The sequence below is a fragment of the Podarcis vaucheri genome, assembly GCF_965113315.1.
Source record: "Podarcis vaucheri genome assembly, chromosome: 10".
Lineage (NCBI taxonomy): Eukaryota > Metazoa > Chordata > Lepidosauria > Squamata > Lacertidae > Podarcis > Podarcis vaucheri.
In genome coordinates this window covers 5,719,075-5,737,906 of record NC_138748.1, presented here as the reverse complement: position 1 = coordinate 5,737,906, position 18,832 = coordinate 5,719,075, and the positions used below count along the sequence as shown (strand labels likewise).

General features: G+C 41.0%; 1 protein-coding gene across 1 annotated transcript in view; it reads right to left on the bottom strand.

Annotated features, from left to right (window-relative positions):
* The window catches only part of LOC309541952 (cadherin-related family member 4-like), a gene marked incomplete at its 5' end in the record, with an annotated part of 54,367 nt that extends 39,322 nt beyond the window's left edge, over positions 1-15,045 (bottom strand). Inside the window, 9 exons of the mRNA XM_082240230.1 lie at positions 1,148-1,261; positions 6,124-6,215; positions 7,519-7,704; positions 8,124-8,269; positions 8,989-9,092; positions 10,252-10,374; positions 10,648-10,742; positions 11,514-11,678; positions 14,889-15,045. Coding sequence (XP_082096356.1) covers positions 1,148-1,261; positions 6,124-6,215; positions 7,519-7,704; positions 8,124-8,269; positions 8,989-9,092; positions 10,252-10,374; positions 10,648-10,742; positions 11,514-11,678; positions 14,889-15,045 — 1,182 coding nt within the window. The remainder of the gene's footprint in view (positions 1-1,147; positions 1,262-6,123; positions 6,216-7,518; positions 7,705-8,123; positions 8,270-8,988; positions 9,093-10,251; positions 10,375-10,647; positions 10,743-11,513; positions 11,679-14,888) is intronic.
* Positions 15,046-18,832: the final 3,787 nt, after the last annotated feature.

The window sequence follows — 18,832 nt, the reverse complement described above, 5'->3', positions numbered from 1 at the left end:
TAAAATTGCAGAAACATTGTAAAATGTTTGAATGCTGATGACATTGAAATGAATTGAAGGAGCTCTAGCAACAAGGCAAAAAGTATGAGGGGATTAATAATAGATAAACTAATAGAATATGAATTTGCTGAACCAAATTTAAAAGGGATACAAAAATGGGAGACCTGAGGAAGTCAGGAAAATAAGTTAACTAAAGTGGAGAGATTAAGAGAGAGGGAAATTTTGTTTTTATTTTATATGTGTGTGTTTTTTCTTTTTTGTGTTTAATGTTTGTATTTTTGTATTTTGTATTTTTGTACTCTTGTATTTTGTATCTGTTTTGCTTTTGTTTTTTCTAAAGTTTTCTACTGATAAAACCTAATAAAATATTATATAAAAATAAAATAAAATACAAAGACAGGAAGGGGAGAGCTGTCTAGCCTGTGTCCAACCACATCATGTGGCTAGTCCATTGTGTGACTTGTCCATTATGCTTGCTTCCATTCACAAGTTGTGCAAGACAGTGCTAGGTGATATTCTTCTGGTTCTTTAGGAGCATAGGAAGAGCCCTTATACCAGGCATTCCCAAATATGGTCCATGGACCACCAATGGCTCATGAGTTTCATTCAGGTGGTCTGTGGCATGTCTGCATTAAATATTCATATTGATCCTTCATTGTATTTTTATGGCTACTTTTATTTCAGGCATTATATCTTATTGTATTGCAACTTGAATTCCATACACATTAAACTGTAATGAAATAAAATACATTATAATAAATAAAAGCAATAAAATTAAAAATCATACAGCATCTAATGAAATTACTACAACAGGCAGAACAATCAGTAAGTGGTCTGCCTCAGCAATTTTCCGGTGATCCATGGGGGACAGGTTTTGGGAACCATTGCCTTATACAAATCAGACTCATACTGCATCTGTCTCAATAGTAATTACACAGCCTACCAGCCTACCAATGCTTCAGACTGATCTTTCCCAGCCCTTTCTGGGCATGCCAAGGTTTGGATTAGAATGCAGGGATAGGCAGGCAGGCAGATGATACTGTACAATTCATTTGGGGGCAAAAGCTAAAATGGTGGAAAACACACCACCTTAGAACAAACATCAGTTCTGAGCATTATCAACGGATTTGTATCTGGGTAACCTTACTTTAGGGTCTGCTTCATAATCCAGAGCTGCTTCAGCTTTTCGATAAATCCCACCGTTTGCTGAATCCAGTGCAAAATAAGTTGTGGTGTTGGCTGAAGAAGAGATAATAGAAAACTGAGGAAGGAAGGGGGGGAACAGTTAAAAGGTAGAAAAGGACAAAGTAGCTTTGCGTGCTTTGTGTGTGTGAAGTTTTAAAGAGCACTCTGAAAAGAACACACTGCAAATTAACATTAATCTAATGAGCACAGTTTATATAAACTAAGCCTTTCCACTCATCCAATTCCAAACATCAGATGAACTTCATGAGGGTTGTTAAGTCCTCAGTTGTAAGTTTCTAAATTATTTCTTTATACTATCCCATTCATTTTTAATAATGGGCTTTATGTGCATAAGTCATAATATTTTTATGGCTCCCTAAATCCTCAGATTTATTAATAAGGAGAAAATCTGGATCATATTTGTGCCCTCTACCGTTTGAAATTAAATGCCACTAGATGAAATCTGTTCCCCAGATTTTGAGGGGATGAGAGTTACTACACACCAGGGTCATCCTGGTTAGATGTCGCTGGTCCACAGAACAGAGAAAACTTGGCATGCCTCTTGGCTGTTATGGAACAACCATTGAGTGTTTGCTCTGAAATGGAAAGCGGATGTAATTATACGCAGATGGGGGACCCATGTTTATAGTAGTTTCACCTTTGTCGACTGCAGGATTAAAATTTCAGGAGCAGTCAAATGATTATATAACCCATACCACCTGGCATTTGTCTCCCCTCACCATGCAGAGGTTCATGAGTCTGCTAGCAGAGAACGTTCTTTGTCAGTGTGAAGAGATCAGGCTTTGATATAGACCTTGATATAAAACTGGACCAGAAATTATCTCACTGCTGCCTGATTCATATAGTACATTTGCAGCATTGGTTTGTGGAATTAGGGAAACGAATAAGACATCTGAACAGTTTCCGCTGCAGCAACATGGATTACCCATTTTTTTCGGGGGGGAGAGGATTGGAGATGGATTTGGGATTTTAGACAGGAAGAACCCCCCATGGAATTTGGTGGGGGGGCAAGCAACTCATATACAAAGTTCAATTTGTATCCCCTGAGTTTCCCATTGTACCACACATACATGCTTTAAGGACACTTGGGTGGAATCTAGACATAAATAAAAACCCCCGCTGTGAAAATGCCTTTTTTTAAAGTGTTTTGAAAACTATATTGGATTTGCCATGAGCTCACCATCTCCATCTAGTGTCACATTTGTATAATGCACTTAAAACACACTTAAAATGTTATATTTGCATCTCTATAGCCAAGCCCTTGGTTTTGGCTTGTGCCAAACTTCCCATAGTTTATGATTCAACATTAATTTAAAAGCTAAAAAGCTAGAAACTAAAATTTAAAAAACCAACAGCTGTGCAGTTCCCAGCAGCACTTCACAGCAGTGCTAAAGTACATTTGATGCCCTCGCCTCCTGCAACGGAGCAGAGACTCATTAAGGTTTTCCTATTATCTTTTATTGAGAGAAAGCTTTGGTACATCAGCCCCTCGAGGCATTCCAGGCATTACGCAAAGATTAGTCCCTATTCTGAAGTGTGTAGTAAAGAACAGGGGCTAATCAGTGTGCATTCCTAATCACCTCTTTTACTACTCCGATTACCAGGCTGTGGAGAGCAGGATGAAAGAGTTCAATCCTGATAGGTCCTGCTTCACCAATGTCTTCACTGTAGGAAACATGCTGACAAGGCAGAACCCTCCTGCCACCGCCCCAGCTTTGACATCTGGTGTCTGGAGGGGGTGCAAAGATGTGGTCCAGCTGGCCAAAAGGGCTCCCCTCCCCTGTGTAAGGGGGAATGGACTAATGTTAAATATCTAGAAAGCCCTTGCAAACTCTCCTGTGTTCAATACACAACTTAATTTTGTACAGTCAGGACACATTGTCCAGACTGCAGTTTAGACTCACAAAGCATATTTGAAACACAAATACAAAAGTTGTTAATCACACCAGGTATTTCAGTTCTCAAGAGAGGCTTTAATTGGCTAGTCAGATAATTTTATTCCTTTCCATTTTCAGGGCTTCTAAAGGAAGTATTTGCAAGAGAAGGAAGAGCACTTGAACAATTCTCCTTCAATTTTGTTTGCTGTTGAGTACTAATGGTTATGCTTATGTAATTAGTTGCAAATTGCAATTTCAGTAGAATCGCTGAAATCACTTCTTTTCCTTCTGTTTGCAAAACCAGAACTACTCTCCCCCCTCCCCAAATGCATACTTTCAGTTGTTTGAAACAAAAAGAGAGTGCCAAGGAATACTTGCGGTGCAAAAACAATGGCTAGGATGTTTATCTTACTCCAACGCATAATTTGTTCCCTATCCTTTTACCCTCTCTTTCAAACACCCTTGACCTTCATGTGATAAAATATTGTGTTCTTAAAACAAATCAGCTTGTGAGAGAAGAGCTAAACAAATCCATTATCTCAGAATAAACAGTTAATTGCCAAACAAGAGGGCTTAATATGGCATATTATCCTATAGTGATGGATGGATGACAATGTCTTTCTATTCAGCTGATACTTTATATCTCAGAATTAGGCTTCTTACAGCCAATAGCAATGGAAAACCTGAGCATGTGATATAGTCTGACTATAATCAGCATTTCTCTCTCCTTTTCTTGGTGGTGGTGTGGCACTAGAAAGTCCTCAATCATAAGCAATATGCTTCAGCAGGGATCCATGAAGTCTATTGTTTTGCAGCTTGTCTGCTAAGGTCCCTTGCCCTAAATCACAACACAGAAAGGGGGGATGGGCTGTAAAAGTGAATTGGGGTTGCTGCTTTATCAGTGCAGGTGGAACTAAGGAAGGACGTTAGGAAAGCAGGCAGGAAGAATGACGCAGTGACACAGAGGAGAAAAGCAATCGGAAGAATCAGAACACCAAGAGGAGGAGCGCAGAAGGAGCACAGAAGGTGGGAGGTTCAGCAGACTGGTTTCATAAAAATAGCTTTAGCTAATTATTGACTCAGGCATTATTAGTAGCAAGCATTATTTGCAAAATCTCCACAAGTGCCCCAAAGCCCCATTTTGAATATGGGCAAATATTACCCTACAGGCCACTGGCGTGTTGTGTTGTGTTGTGTTCTCTTATGGGACTCACAGCTTGTGCTTAGGGTGGCTTTTGTTCCCAAGGTCTTTCAATGATGTTTGGGAAATCGGTCCTTAGTCAGATAATAGTCCCATATATTAATATGGGGACGCGGGTGGCGCTGTGGGTAAAACCTCAGCGCCTAGGACTTGCCGATCGCATGGTAGGCGGTTCGAATCCCCGCGGCGGGGTGAGCTCCCGTCGTTCGGTCCCAGCTCCTGCCAACCTAGCAGTTCGAAAGCACCCTTTAGTGCAAGTAGATAAATAGGTACCGCTTTATAGCGGGAAGGTAAACGGCGTTTCCGTGCGCTGCGCTGGTGCTGGCTCACCAGAGCAGCTTTGTCACGCTGGCCATGTGACCTGGAAGTGTCTCCGGACAGCGCTGGCCCCCGGCCTCTTAAGCGAGATGGGCGCGCAACCCCAGAGTCAGACACGACTGGCCCGTACGGGCGGGGGTACCTTTACCTTTATATTAATATGAGGGTAGGTATAGGGTCTTGTTTTACAGGTGAAAGCTCTCTTTTTGAAGGGCTCTCAGAGGTTAGTCTTCCGCTAGAGGACTCCTTCAAATAAAAGGACTCTCCTGCCTACATTCAGTGTGTTGTAATGGTTATAGTACGAGACTAGGACCTGGGAGACTCAGTCATGAAGCTCACCCTGGGCCAATCACCATCTCTCAGCAAAGCCCACAGTACAGCATTGATGTGAGGATAAAATGGGGAGAATCATGTGTGCCACCTTGAACATACTAAATATACCACTGAGGAGAATGCTAAATCATTGAAGCAGCTTCAAATGCCCAGAAGTCCACATAAAAAGTAAGAATGGCTATTTGGAGTAACAGTATAACCAAACAAAAACCACCTGCATTTTAATGGGAATGTCTTGGAGTACAAGGCTGCAAACCACCTTACTTGGCCCAGGAATATTCCCTATTCTTCATGTCCTGCATGCAAACTTCCAGAGGCATCTTGCTAGTTACTGCTGGAAAGAAAAGTACTGGGCTACATGGACTGTTGGTCCAATCCAATACAGCTTTTCTTAGAACCAGTTCTCTCTTAACCTAAACCAAATGTTTGAAAATAACAAGAAAAACTTTGAGACCGCTTCAAAAAATCCATGATTTTGGAGAAGTATTACTTTACTAGGGCTGCAATCATATACTCACATATTTGTGACAAGGGATGGGCAATTATGACAATTTAAGTTTCTTGTTTACCCAAATTTCTAAATCAGTTTGCAGTTAAAAAAAAAAGTTGTGAAAATTCACCAGCATTTTACAGTGAATTTATCCTAATATACACTTTTCTCCATGCAATGTCGCCTAATTTACACAGTTTTGCAAATAATGTTCCTTAATATAATGCATGTTGTATGTTGTTTTCATTAACGTATGCATTTATCGGAAGATTTTACCATAGTACATGCACTTTTGTACACATGACTTGGCTGGAAAACTACAGTGCAAAATTCAGAGAAGTGCAAATTTCAAAGGTTAGCTGCATTTTGGTTCACAGGTTGCTTTGGAAAATGCTGATTTGGCAAGTTCACCTTTAAATGTGAAGTGAATAGAATTTCACACATCCTCACCTGAGAGAAACCCCATTAAAGCCAACGAGACTTACTTGTGAATAGTCATGTGCTGAACTTGGAAATTCCTTAAGCAAAATTCTATGATTCTAAGAGGGGGGAAATTGCAATCTCAGGTTCTGCATTATGAACCCAGATATATAAAGTTGCATTTGTAGGGTATTGAGAACTTAGTAGAGGCAAGTTCCTACTGTGGCATACTCCATTCACTGACTAAAACATTTCTGGAACACCCCTTGTCCACATACTTCAATTTCTTCGCCTGGGTCCAGATCTCTTGCCAGAACTGTGTAGACAGCTGGGGCAGCTGGAAATGTTTCAGGAACTGATACAGAAATGCCTGGGCAATAGGAATAACAAACCAGACCCATTAAAATAAGTCAGGCAAACAGAATTTGTGTAACAACCATAAATGGTTTATTTGAATGTAGAAATCGTCTATACCCATTTGCAATGGGGGAGCGGGAAAAACATAGATTCCTTGCAAATAATAGGCCCAGTCTAAGGCTCTGCTGTCCTTGTGTAGGTCAATAGCAGGTGGGCATCCCACTGACATAATAATAAATAAGGAATGTAGAAGCTCTAACTGAAAGGAAAATTGAGCAGAGCTAGGCTATTCTCTAGTGAGACCAAGCTAAATCTCATTGTGAAGCCAGAACTTTAGCACTAAAATTCTACCTCACAAGATTTCCCAGCTAGCCAAGAAAAACAGATGTTTGTACACAGAGCAAGGCTTCAGCATTTTTGCACCCCAGGCAAAATAAAACGCTACTCCTGACCTCCCACCTATACTAGGCCATGAAATGTCCTCTTCTTGGCAGTGATAGTTCTTTATGGCTGCATTCAGAAATGAGGTTTATTACATTAGTTTCACTGACTATAAAGGCAGTCCTTTGGTCCCAATTTCTAACATTCTTTTCACACCACAGTGTCTGTTGCATTATGGAATTGTGGCTTTTTGAATGATATACCAGCATGTGGCCCTAAATATCATTTACACCAATAGAGTGTTGTGACACAGCAATGAATGTCATTGGACAAGTCACTACCCCCCTTACCCATCCTTACATCTGCCTTTCTCTGCCCCCCCATGATTCACCCATAAAAGAGCTATATGCCCATACACCATGTACCCAAATCCCATCTCTTCCACAATTTTCTGGGTTAATGGGTTTGGAAATATTCTTTTCTGGAAGGAATTAAGGCAGAAATGAATGCTGAACTTTCACTAGATTTGCTTTTATGTTGTGTGAAAATGGAATAATATGCTGTCTGAATGCAGCCTATGTTGGTTCACTACAGTCTCTGCTATAACTAACCACTGTCCTCTCAATTGCTGATGAACTTCCCACTTCATATCATTTCTCTCTTTTTGTACAATTAGCTGAATGTTTCCACTGTGCTCAAAGACAGCATTAATGCCAAAAAACCCACCTTCTAATGTCAGTCGGATGAATGCAGAGCTAAAGTACGTGTAAATCTACTAATTTTTTTCACAATATGTAATGTTCAAATTACCCATGTTAGTTTACATACTTTTAAGTCCCACTGTAGTCAAAGAAGATTAAAAGAGTTTAACTTTGCCCATTGAGAACTGATTTTCAATGACTTTGAGCTAATAGACGCAATCAACATCAACTTGCCTGTTCCTGTAGAAAAACTTGGATCACACACTGGTTGGTCATTCACATCTTCTACAAATACGATTAGTGTGTAAGAGGCAGTGTGAATGTTTCCATCGTCCCTTGCCTCAATTTCCAGTGGGTAAACTCTGACATGTTTAGTACTGACTGAATCCAAAGGCTCTAAAACAGTAATTGTGCCTCTTTCTGATTGTGGGGGAAAAGAAACAGAAATGAGGAAATTGTGATGGATAGATCATACTGAATGTCACTCTGAAATGTTCCTACAAGAACAGAGAGTACGGTGCAATAGACTAAGTCCTATCACTTGTAACCTTTAAGGTAATTTATTGGGACAAAAGGGACTAGTTCATTGTGTACTCGAGGTACTACACATAGTGGGACCGTAGATGATTGCACAGTGCAGTGGCAGACATAGTAGCAAGCTGCATCAAGATCACCTGAACTGGTTGTATGAATCATCGAGGCACAAAGAAGTACGATAGAAGATACTTTATAGGGAGATTTTGTGTGAATAAAAATTCTAGAAAGGGACGCTGAGGAAATTAAACCATTTCACAATTCTTATGAGGCCTATGCTGAAAATGTGCAAAGATATCGCTTACTTTGGTCCAAGCCAAACAGTGCCTGTGGCTTTATGAATGCATAGGTAATGTTGCTGTTCTCATCTCGATCCACCGCTTTCACTGTGGCAATAATACTTCCCACTGGCACGTTTTCGGTCATATTCACAGAATCTGAAGGAAAGGGTCTAAATGCAGTGGCAAACATGAAAGTAAGCTATATTTACTGGTGAAGCTGCGATCTCATGATTTCTTATGCTTCATTCAAAAACCTATGGCCCCATCATGTGCAACACCGGCAAGTAAATGCTTACAATACAGCAAAATGCCCTTCTGCACATTACAAAGCAGCAAACCCAAATATATCACCAATTGCCCAATTATTGGGAACCTTCAGCCAATCCCAACTCCCTGATGTGTGCATCCTTATTATTAACATTGGGTTGTTGTTCTTGCTACTATTTTTACTATTACTAATATATTAACAACCCTTCACCCTATAATTACAATTACAAAAAAAAAAATGCAATCACCAAGAATAGGGTGGGTCCTGAAACTATACATCTCAGGAATCAAATCAGGGCAAAGATTGCATCCTCAGCATTCATTGAAAACTGTTCAATGAAGTGGGAAGACGGATCTCTGTGGGGAGGGAATTCCATGGTTGTGGGCTATACTGCCTTAAACTGAAAATGGAGACACATCTAAAACCTCCATTTAACAAAACCAATTTTTATAGTCTTATTTTAGTCAAATGTCATCAAGCTTTGAGTAAAAGCCAAGACCATATAAGCCACAAGAGCATATTATCTTTCAAGTGTTTATAAACATTTCTGTATTCAAGCAAACTTGGATAAAACAGTCCTTTTTTGTTTTATTCCTTGATAAAAAGAAGCATATTTCTTACTCAAATTCAGGTTTTTCATCATTTAAGTCTTGAATATTCACGGTTAATGTTCCTTGACAGAAGTTTCCTGTTGTATCTGTGGCTCTCATCAGGAACAGAAATTTCTAGGAGAAAATATTGGTGGAACAGAACATCACATTTATTACAGCCATAATTAAATAACCATCTAAAATTTAAAAAAATAACCGTCTAAAATTTACAATTATGAATATAGGACATTCATAGGAACAGCTATAGTGGAGTAAATCAATCTATTATTATTATTATTATTATTATTATTATTATTATTATTATTTACAAAGAAGGGTGACATTTTGGTTTGTCACTTAATTCAAAATGGTGGCTGGTGTTCAAATATTGATGAAGACCCCTGCCCCCACCTCAGGAACCCAAGAGGCATATCTAAACCCATAGAGAACAGATGGACAATCAAACCACTTTCAGAACTATATAGTAGATGTGCATATTTATATACTTCCCTTCATCTTATGGTCACAGGGCAAGAATCCAACAAGTACAAACATAATACTAAATATACTAAATATTTTATTCTTATTATTACTTAACTGATTTCTGAGCTATCTTTTATAGTGAATACATTTCACCCTTTTGGGAAATTCCAGTTTCTCTTCTGGTTTCACTCTATGTGAAATTTGGTGACAGGTCTAACTGAGCAATCTAACATCAGCATTTCATAGAGGAGCATTTTAAAAACAGCAACAGTTGTGTATGGGATATATCCTGCACAGAGTAAACCTACTAAAATCAGTGGACACCTTTAACTTCAGTCCCATGGGTGGTATCCAACAAAGTCATCTGGATATCACAAAGACTTCCACCAGCACAACAGGACTTCCTCTCCTTCTCCTCTCCTCATGGTTCCACCAACTCTCCAGGGCATCTATGGGAGAGGGACATGGGAAGAAGAAGTTCCATTGCACAAGCAGAAGTCCTTGGGCTAACATGGTGACCTCATTAGATACAACTCATTGATTTAGTGGGTCTACTCTAAACCAAACCAGATGCAACCATTCGTTCTGCTGGTGAAGGTGAGGCATGGTCAAGATTTTTGGCCACAACACATGCATAAGGTAGCAATCCTGGCACATCTAGTCATTCTATGCTAGCTAACCTTACTTACACGACCCCTTTCCTCTCCCAACCCTGAGCTAGACCACAGATTCATTTATTTTCAAAGAAATCCCTTTCCTGCCACCCTTCAGCACTGCACAGTATTACATCGCAGTGACTCATCATTATTACATGATATCCTTGATCATAGTCCAGGGGCTGGTTTGCATTCCGTCTCAAAACACCAGTATCTGGATCCAGGACAAAAAACTCTCCCCCTTCCTTGGGTGCAGACAATGTTCTCTCCACAGTGAACTGCAAAACAGCATACCTATCATTTGCATGGTGTAGACATATCATGGGTACATCTGAGATTCAGAAACAATTAATTCAAAAGAGGAGCAAATGCTGTAGAAATTGCAGCAAGAAGGGACCTTTTGGTGACATAGCCAGCAAAATGCAGTCCCTCCCCAAAGAGGAAACTGGGGGCCATTTTTTTCCTGAAAACCTAGTAGCAGCACTTCAGCTTTTTAAAAACAACATCTATGGAATGTACTCTACTACAACAGGAAAAAGAGAACTATGTACCGTTAAATGATCACCATTTACAAGATCCTCATCTACTGCTTCCATTCTGTAGATTGACGTAAGTACCGGCGAGTTTTCATTAACAATTACATTAGCTGTGAAGCAAATAAATAAACAAAAACTAAAATGTGCTTTTACAAGTAGTTTACCTCAGAATACTTATACCAACAGCAAGGCTTTGCTGGTGAGATGCTAGAGGCATGGGATTGGCTGATTGTTAGGAGTTACTTGCACTATGTGCAGAAGCCCCATGTGATGAAGTATGGAACTACTGGTGGAAACTTCTCAGTGAAGAACCTTCTGGTCTGAAATGACTTTGCCTACTCAGGGTGGCCATTGGATCTTCCTAGAAAGGAAGGAGTATAACAGGATTGGGGGAACTTTGGCATCTCCACATGTTGCTGATCTACAACTCCCATCAGCCTCAGCAAGCATGGCCAGTGCCCAAGGATGGTGGGGATTATAATTCAGTAACATTTGGAGGATCCAAGGTTCCCCACCCCTGGAGTATAAGAATACTTCCCGTTCCAGTAGAGCATTGCTTGAGCAATGTGGCAGCTCCAATGTGTTCTTGTATCCTTGGCTGGTGTTTTGCTCTACCCTTCTCTTTTTCCTCTCGTCTAGAATGGGCTTCTCCCACAATTTCTGGTTCCCAACTCCAGGGTCACCTCAGACTGCTGCTCACAGCTCAGAACCAGTACTAACTTCGCAAGTGGGGGACTGGAATAGATGGAGCTAGCATTGTTAAGATTAGCACTTTATGCATTCATTTATGGTTGGGGTTTGTTGGGGTACTGAATGAGATTTTTTATTTTCCTGTTATATTTAGTACTGTACTGTATTGGATCAAATTTAGTATTTCTCACCTGTTCCTAAAACAAACTCCGGGTCTGTACAGTTGGGTTTTTCAGGAACATCATGAATGTTGATGATGAGATGTTTCATTTTTGCGTGAAGGCCCTTCTTAATGGGCAGCTCATAATGTTTGTCATCTCTTTCAAAATTAAATACTTTCGTGTTTTTAATGATGCCTGAAACTTGGAAGAAAGATAGCTGCTTTACAGTTTACCACTGTTGTTTTGTCTTTAGATTAAAAAATACACGGACCAATAAACCAGAGCATTTGGAGTGTGGGCAAGCACATTTTATATATCAATTTGTATCAAGTGCATGCACTGTTGTGTGGGAACCTCTGTAGTTGCTGCATTAATGGCTTCTGTTGTGAATTCAATGATTCTAGCTACACCTAGCTACTAGCTACACCTGCCAAGGCCAAAATAAAGGGCCTTTCAGAAAGGGGTGACTTTGTCTGTGTCAATGATAGTGTTATGGTTAAAATAAGTTGGGGGTTTAAAAAAAAGAAAATCACTTCTGCTTTTTTAGGGAAAAAAAACCAAACAGGTTTCGGAGGGTTGCACCTGAGCCTTGAATGAGCAACTTGTTAAATTTTACTGAACCTTGCCCGCCCCCCTGAAATGCTGATCCTGGGACCCTTAAGGAGGCGCTGTGATCAATTTGCTAAGCACATGGCAGATAAAATTGCTCCCATCTGTGCTGATCTGGGTGATGTTGTTGTGACAGAGCAGGAGATGGATGGGATCAGCGAGAGCGGATATCTTCCCGCTTGTTTTGCATGACCATGGAAACAAGCCGCTTGAAGCAGCAAGGCTTATGACCTGCTTACTTGACTTTTGACCTTCGGAACTTTTGAGATGAGAAAGATCAGGTCCCACATCAAAACACCGAGAAAAGCCCACTATCTAAAGCATCCAAGCAACTAAAATGGTCTCTGCCTGGTGCTGAAAATATATCAGGCTCTGTGTCAGGTGAGTCTCCCAAGGGAGGAAATTCCAAAGTCAATAGCCCCACAAAGAAACCAATAGATGGGCAAATCTGTGAAATTTGGCTTCTCTCAGTTCCTCATTTTTCCAATCTTAAGTTCCATCAGTCACACTTCTATATCAGTTTGTGATTTATTTTATTTTTTTGGTTAAAGAGCAAGTACTCATGAAAATTCACCAACATTTTAGTGCAAATTTCTCCTGATATACAGTTTTGTGTGCAATTTTGCCTAATAACCATATTTTTGCAAAACAATTTTCCTTTATATAATGCATTTTTATTATTTTCACTAATATGTGAAATTTTTTGCACACTTTGTGCTTGTATTTTTATTTTTGTACACATTGCTTAGCTGGAGAACTGAACTGCAGAATTCAGAGGAGTGTGGATTTCAAAGGATGGCTGTATTTCAGTTCAGTTATTGTTTGGGAAAGAGCAAATGTGAGCCTCCATCCCCAGTTGTACATCATCACTGGTCTCACTTCTTAAGGCAGGAGAATCCAAAGAAGAGCCAATGAAAGCGATGGGAGCATCTGGATCTCCAGGCATTAGTGGACTATGACTTCCATCATCCTAACCATATGCAATCCTGTCTGGGGATGATGGGAGCAGAAATTCAACAACATCTGGAGTGCTGTAGGTTCCCCATCCTTGGCCTTTCAGGAGGATCTGAATAGTCAGAAATTTATTTTTGCAGAGGATGCAGTTCTCAAGTTACTCTTGTCTCAAGCTGTTTGGGGCTATAAGGCTGCAATCCTAACTCATTTCACTAGGAATAAGACCAACTGAACAAAGTGGAGCTTAGCCTCTGAGTAAATATGCAGAAGATTGTGCAGTAAGGTTAAACCAGCCCTCTGAATTGAGCCCAGAAAAATTCCAGTAGCCGGTACAACTGCTTTAAAAATGGAGTGATATGATCCATACATCTGGTCCAAAGCAGTAACCCACCTGCCTTATTAACTACTAACTATAGCTTCTAAGGGATGCGGGTGGCACTGTGGTCTAAACCACAGAGCCTAGGACTTGCCGATCAGAAGGTCGGCGGTTCAAATCCCCGCTACGGAGTGAGCTCGCATTGCTCTGTCCCTGCTCCTGCCAACCTAGCAATTCGAAAGCACGTCAAAGTGAAAGTAGATAAATAGGTACCGCTCCGGCGGGAAGGTAAACGGCGTTTCCATGCACTGCCCTGGTTCGCCAGAAGTAGCTTAGTCATGCTGGCCACATGACCCGGAAGCTGTATGCCAGTTCCCTTGGCCAGTAAAGCGAGATGAGCACCGCAACCCCAGAGTCGTCTGCGACTGGCCTTAACTGTCAGGGGTCCTTTACCTTTACCTTTATAGCTTCTAAACTGTCTTCAAGGGCAGCCCCACACAGCAGATTTTGCAGAATGTTTCCAGAGATCGGCAGTGTGGGATGGCATGGTTTACTACATGGGCAGGCCTTTTTAAAGCTAAATAATGATAGTGAAGCATTCCTGAAGTAATGGTGCTCTCAGTGAGTTCAGTGTTAGGTCAGGCCCTTGTTGCGATTTTCACTTTTGCCTTGTCTCCCACCTTCTGTAACCTGCAGATTTTTAGCAGCTCTCAATAACACCATTGACACTTTCCCTTGCATGTACACACACAGAAGAACTCCAGTCTGCACTCTGCCGTGATCTCGTTCCTCCAGTGCCCCTGCCAAAATAATATCCTGTATATTTGGCGTACAATGTGTGTATTTTAATTTCATAATAAGAAATAATAATTCAGTGGCCAGCAATGGCCCATGTTTACCCTGTTCTCATTTCAGGAAATGGTTTTGGTTGCAAAAGATACTTTTGTTTACTGCCAAATTGATTTATGGGATGGGAGTGCATTTGCAGGGAAGCACTGTAAAAAAATATATTAAGTGAATTGTTCCCAAAGAGTAGACACCGTGTGGTAACCAATTAAGTTCTGCTCAGAGCAGACCCATTGAAATTAATGGATGAAAATTAATTGTATTCAAAAAATTCAGTGGGTCTACTCAGAGTAGGGATAGTATTGCAAAGAACCCACTGTGGTTCTTGACCTACCTGAAGTATTTCCTTCCTTTTGCTAGTCTCCTTTAGATTCATTAGGGGGAGGGGGGCTGATACAATTTTGAAGGGGAAATTTGGGGCAAAACTATTTTAAAAACCAAAAGGATAAAGAGGCAACAGTGCAAAATGAATTGGGAGGAAAGGCTCACCGTTGAGGCCAGGACAACCTCTTATGTCCTGCCCATTTTCTTTTATATTGTCTGTACTTATAAAAATACTTTATAAAGCCACAAAGCACACACTTGTGATTTCACCCTCTTGTTTTTCATTCATTCTTCATCCCAAAATTAAATTACGAAGATACTGAGCATGCCCAAATGAAAAAGCATTGCGTGCTTACCTGGATCAATGCTAAATTTATCCAAGTGATCAGTCGTCGTGTAAATATTTGTAGTGTCATTAACATCAGGGTCAGAAACTTGACTTAGCACCGTTCCTACAGGTGTCGACTCATTCAGATTGACCGGGTTGAAAGTAAATATGAGGTCAGCTGTCATCCTTGAAACTGCTAAAATAGGGAGAAAGGTCAAAGGAAGAAAATCTACTTCTTTCTCTTTGATTTGTCAGGTTTCAGGTTTGAACTACAGATACTGCTTACCAAGATCCTTATCTGAGAAAGTATTTCTTAAGTACAATTTCTCTCAATATATTCACCTGCCTCTGTCATAGTCCAACTCACCTGTACACATTAAAAGGGCAATTAGACTGTTTCTTGCTAATGCCATGACGCACAGATTCTAACATCCAAGATCCATAAAACCAACAGCTCAGGGGGAAATGTATGTGCTGCTGCACTTGCGAGAAACTGAGTGCAGATTAAGGAAGCAGCACTCCATAATCATGTTGTTACCAAGCACAAAAGATCAGCATTGTCTTGAGGGTGTGTTGCACGTTCCAAGTTCACATAAACGCTGATAATGTTAAGTTTGCTTCTCTGCCAACTTTCCACAGGCAGGACAAACTCAACCCAAATCCCATTCAAAGTCGTGGAGGCCTTTAAATCAGCCGCAGTTACTAAGGGCCAAGCTACATGTTACACTAATGTAACATGTACTAATGTACTAATGTACTCAGGTTTGCCCCTGAGTACAAGACTTTTCTTCCAAAACAGCCACCATATATGAGCCACCATCTCTAACACAGCAGAGGACAGAGAGATGGAGCTCTTGATCCTCCATGCCAATGTTACAATCCATTCCCTCCTGACCCTCTCCTACATTGGCTATTGGAAAGAAAAATCTTGCACTGAAAGGCAAACTAGATGATTAATGCAGCATGCAGTTTGGTCCTTAAAGACTTAGGTCCCATCTGCACTATACATTTAAAGCAGTATCATGCCACTTTAAATTGCCATTGCTTCCCCTGAAGAAGCCTGGGAATTGTGGTTTGCTAAGCATGCTCAAAATTGTTGGCACACCCCTATTCCCCCCCCTGGAGCTACAATTCCCAGAGCTCCCTGGGAAGGATTGCCATTTAAGCCAATCTGAGACATATTTGATTTTCAGTTCAGAAAACATGTCTAGAGTCTAGTCTTCCAAGGCCTTATGTTAGCTTTGTTCCATATAATGGTTCCAGAATGGAGGAAATAACAGCAACACTCTCGAGTCCAAGTGAATTGGACGTTGAAACAGCAAAGCCAGTAGCTTGAAGGAAGACACCAAGGATCAGCAGCAAATGGACACCCTTGAAGCAAAACTAGAAACCTCTGAGCTGCAAACTGAGGCCTCAGAGCAGCTTAATGAAGATCTCAGAGCCAGCTTGAGCAAATGCAGCAGTCTATGAAGTACATCGCCGAGTCAAAATTAACATCACTGCCCATCTATAAACAGGTGGGCCTCCTGAGAGGTTCTGAAAGACCACCATTTTCTAGAGAGACTACAGATTAATTCAACACACCTTAAGGTCAAAACTGGATCACCCCTTATTCCTTTGATGCTCACCTCTTTCTCCTGTTGTTTTCCCCATTGTCTACCTTTGATTGTAAGCTCCTTGTGGGTGGGGACCTGCATATCCTGCCTTTGTAACCCTGTAAGGCGTTATGTATGGAATCAGATTCTTTTGTATTTACTAAGACCTTTTTGACGACTCAGCAGCTGGGATAATAAAAGGGAACTTGCCCATTACATCCAGGTGGCTGTTATCTTTTATGCACACGGGCATACTGTAATTATTATGAACTAATGGCTTATCAACTGAACATCTGCTGCAACGTGTAGAAGTCAAAAATGTGAAAAAGCTATTAAACCATCAACTCATCTCCCAGCAAGGGAGGAGATCAGTTCCAGACAATGGATGAGATGCTCAATTAATGGGCTGGCAGTGGGATTTACAGACATAGAGAAGCACTGTTCATGGACTCTCTATCCTGTTGATGACCGAGTCTCAGTATTATCCAGGGATCAGTGTACGTTATTTGTTTTGTCATTCTGTTACTCCAGTCTCCTACTTCACCCAGACTTTCCTTATTTGTTTTGTTACCTGCAGAAGCTCCAGGTAACCATGTAAGTATAATGCCTAGATACAAAGGAATACATGACTCTCCCTCTCTCCCTCCCTCTGTGCTGGATCTAGTTTTGCAGGGATAAAGATACAAGAATTCATAAGCCTCATGTTAGAAGGTGATCTTCAAGAACTCACCTAGTCCATCCCCCAGATCAATGCAGGATCTGCTGTAGAGAATGCAAAAAACAGCATGCTTGGTAGTTAGCCATCCAATTGCTGCTTAAATAGCTATAGTGAAGGAGTGTCTGCCAACTCCTGATACAGTCTCCCAGATATCCAATGCCTTTCGCCATTAGGAAATTTAGCCCAATGGTGCTTTCCTACTCTTTCCACCCATTGGTCTTAGTCCTACCTGTCTTTTTCATTTTGTTGTGTGTCAGCACTTTCCATCAAGCAAGCTCAAATATAAACACATGAAGCTGTCTTCCATCGATTGTCAGGCCATTGGTCCTTCCCTTCTAGTTGGCCATGCTCTATGACCAAGGGCCTTTCTCAGGCCCACTACTAAGCATCTTTTTAATGACACTGTGCCCAGGATTGATCCAAATTACCAAAGACACTGTTTTACCACAAAGCTATGGCCCATATCCAGACCATCAATTCAGGGCCAAACCAGGCATGTCCTCAGAAATGCACAAATTCATCTCCAAAAACTTTGCGTGTGTTTGCTTAAAAAAAGCAAAAAGCAAAACAAAAACAAAACCTGAAGGAAATTTGGACCAGGCTTGTGGCAAAGGGGGTGGCAAGTTTAACCCCTTCCCCCTGGCCAATTTCCTGACATAAATTAAGTCCCATCTAGATTTGTTCCTAGTTCCACAGGGGAAAAAAAAAAAAACAGGCAGGCATCTGCATTGTCCCTTTATATATATATATATATTTCTTCCATAGCTAAGAGGAGGTCAGGGAGCAATTGTCTTGATTTGGGGCTGGAGCACAACCCTGATACCAATCAGCACGCCCAAAGTTGCACACATTAAAGGAGACAAAGACATCAGAGATGAATTCATGTATCTCAAAGGCCACAACTAGCTTTGTCCTTATAGGAGTTTAAAAAGCAAAATTATGCTGCCCATGTCATCTACTTCAGGGATGAAGAACCTGTGGCCCTCCAGAGGTTGCTGGACTCCTATCTCCCATCAATCCCAGCCACTAATAGTATTGGGTTGCCAGTGGAACTGGTAGGCCAGAAGGCAGGGCACCAGAGCCACCCCCTGGCTAGTTGTAAGTAAGAAAGCAAACAGGGTGGGACTTGCTGGGGGAAGAATGAGGTTGGTGGGGCAGCTCGAACTGTCATCCGCTGCCAGCCAGCATGGACAGTGGACACGAATGATTGGAGCTGTGCTCCAACATCTGATCTACTGCCTGTGTTGCTTGTTGGAGCTCCAAAACCCAGCCACCATTTTAATTATATGCTCAGTATCGAAGAAACAAGTGAAGGGCACCAGCAGCCAGCAGCAGATTTGGAGAAAGGCACGGTGCAGTGGTGATAAGAAGAAAAGAAACAGTCTTGGCAGGCCATCTGAGCAGCATCTTCTCTTTAGTGGTAAGCGGAGCTGGCTGAAGAAAACCCTATTAAAAGCAGATGTCCCATTATTTTGTGCAACTCCTCATGCCCCAAGTACTTCACTAGGAATTGTTCAAAAATGAACAATGAGCTCATTTTTGCTCATTGTTCATCCACACACTTGATTTGCATGGTTTAGATTTTGTTGTTTTGCACGACCTTTGTCCAGGTGCATTGCCAAAGAATCAGCATCAAGATGTTCTAAAAGGAATGCAAAA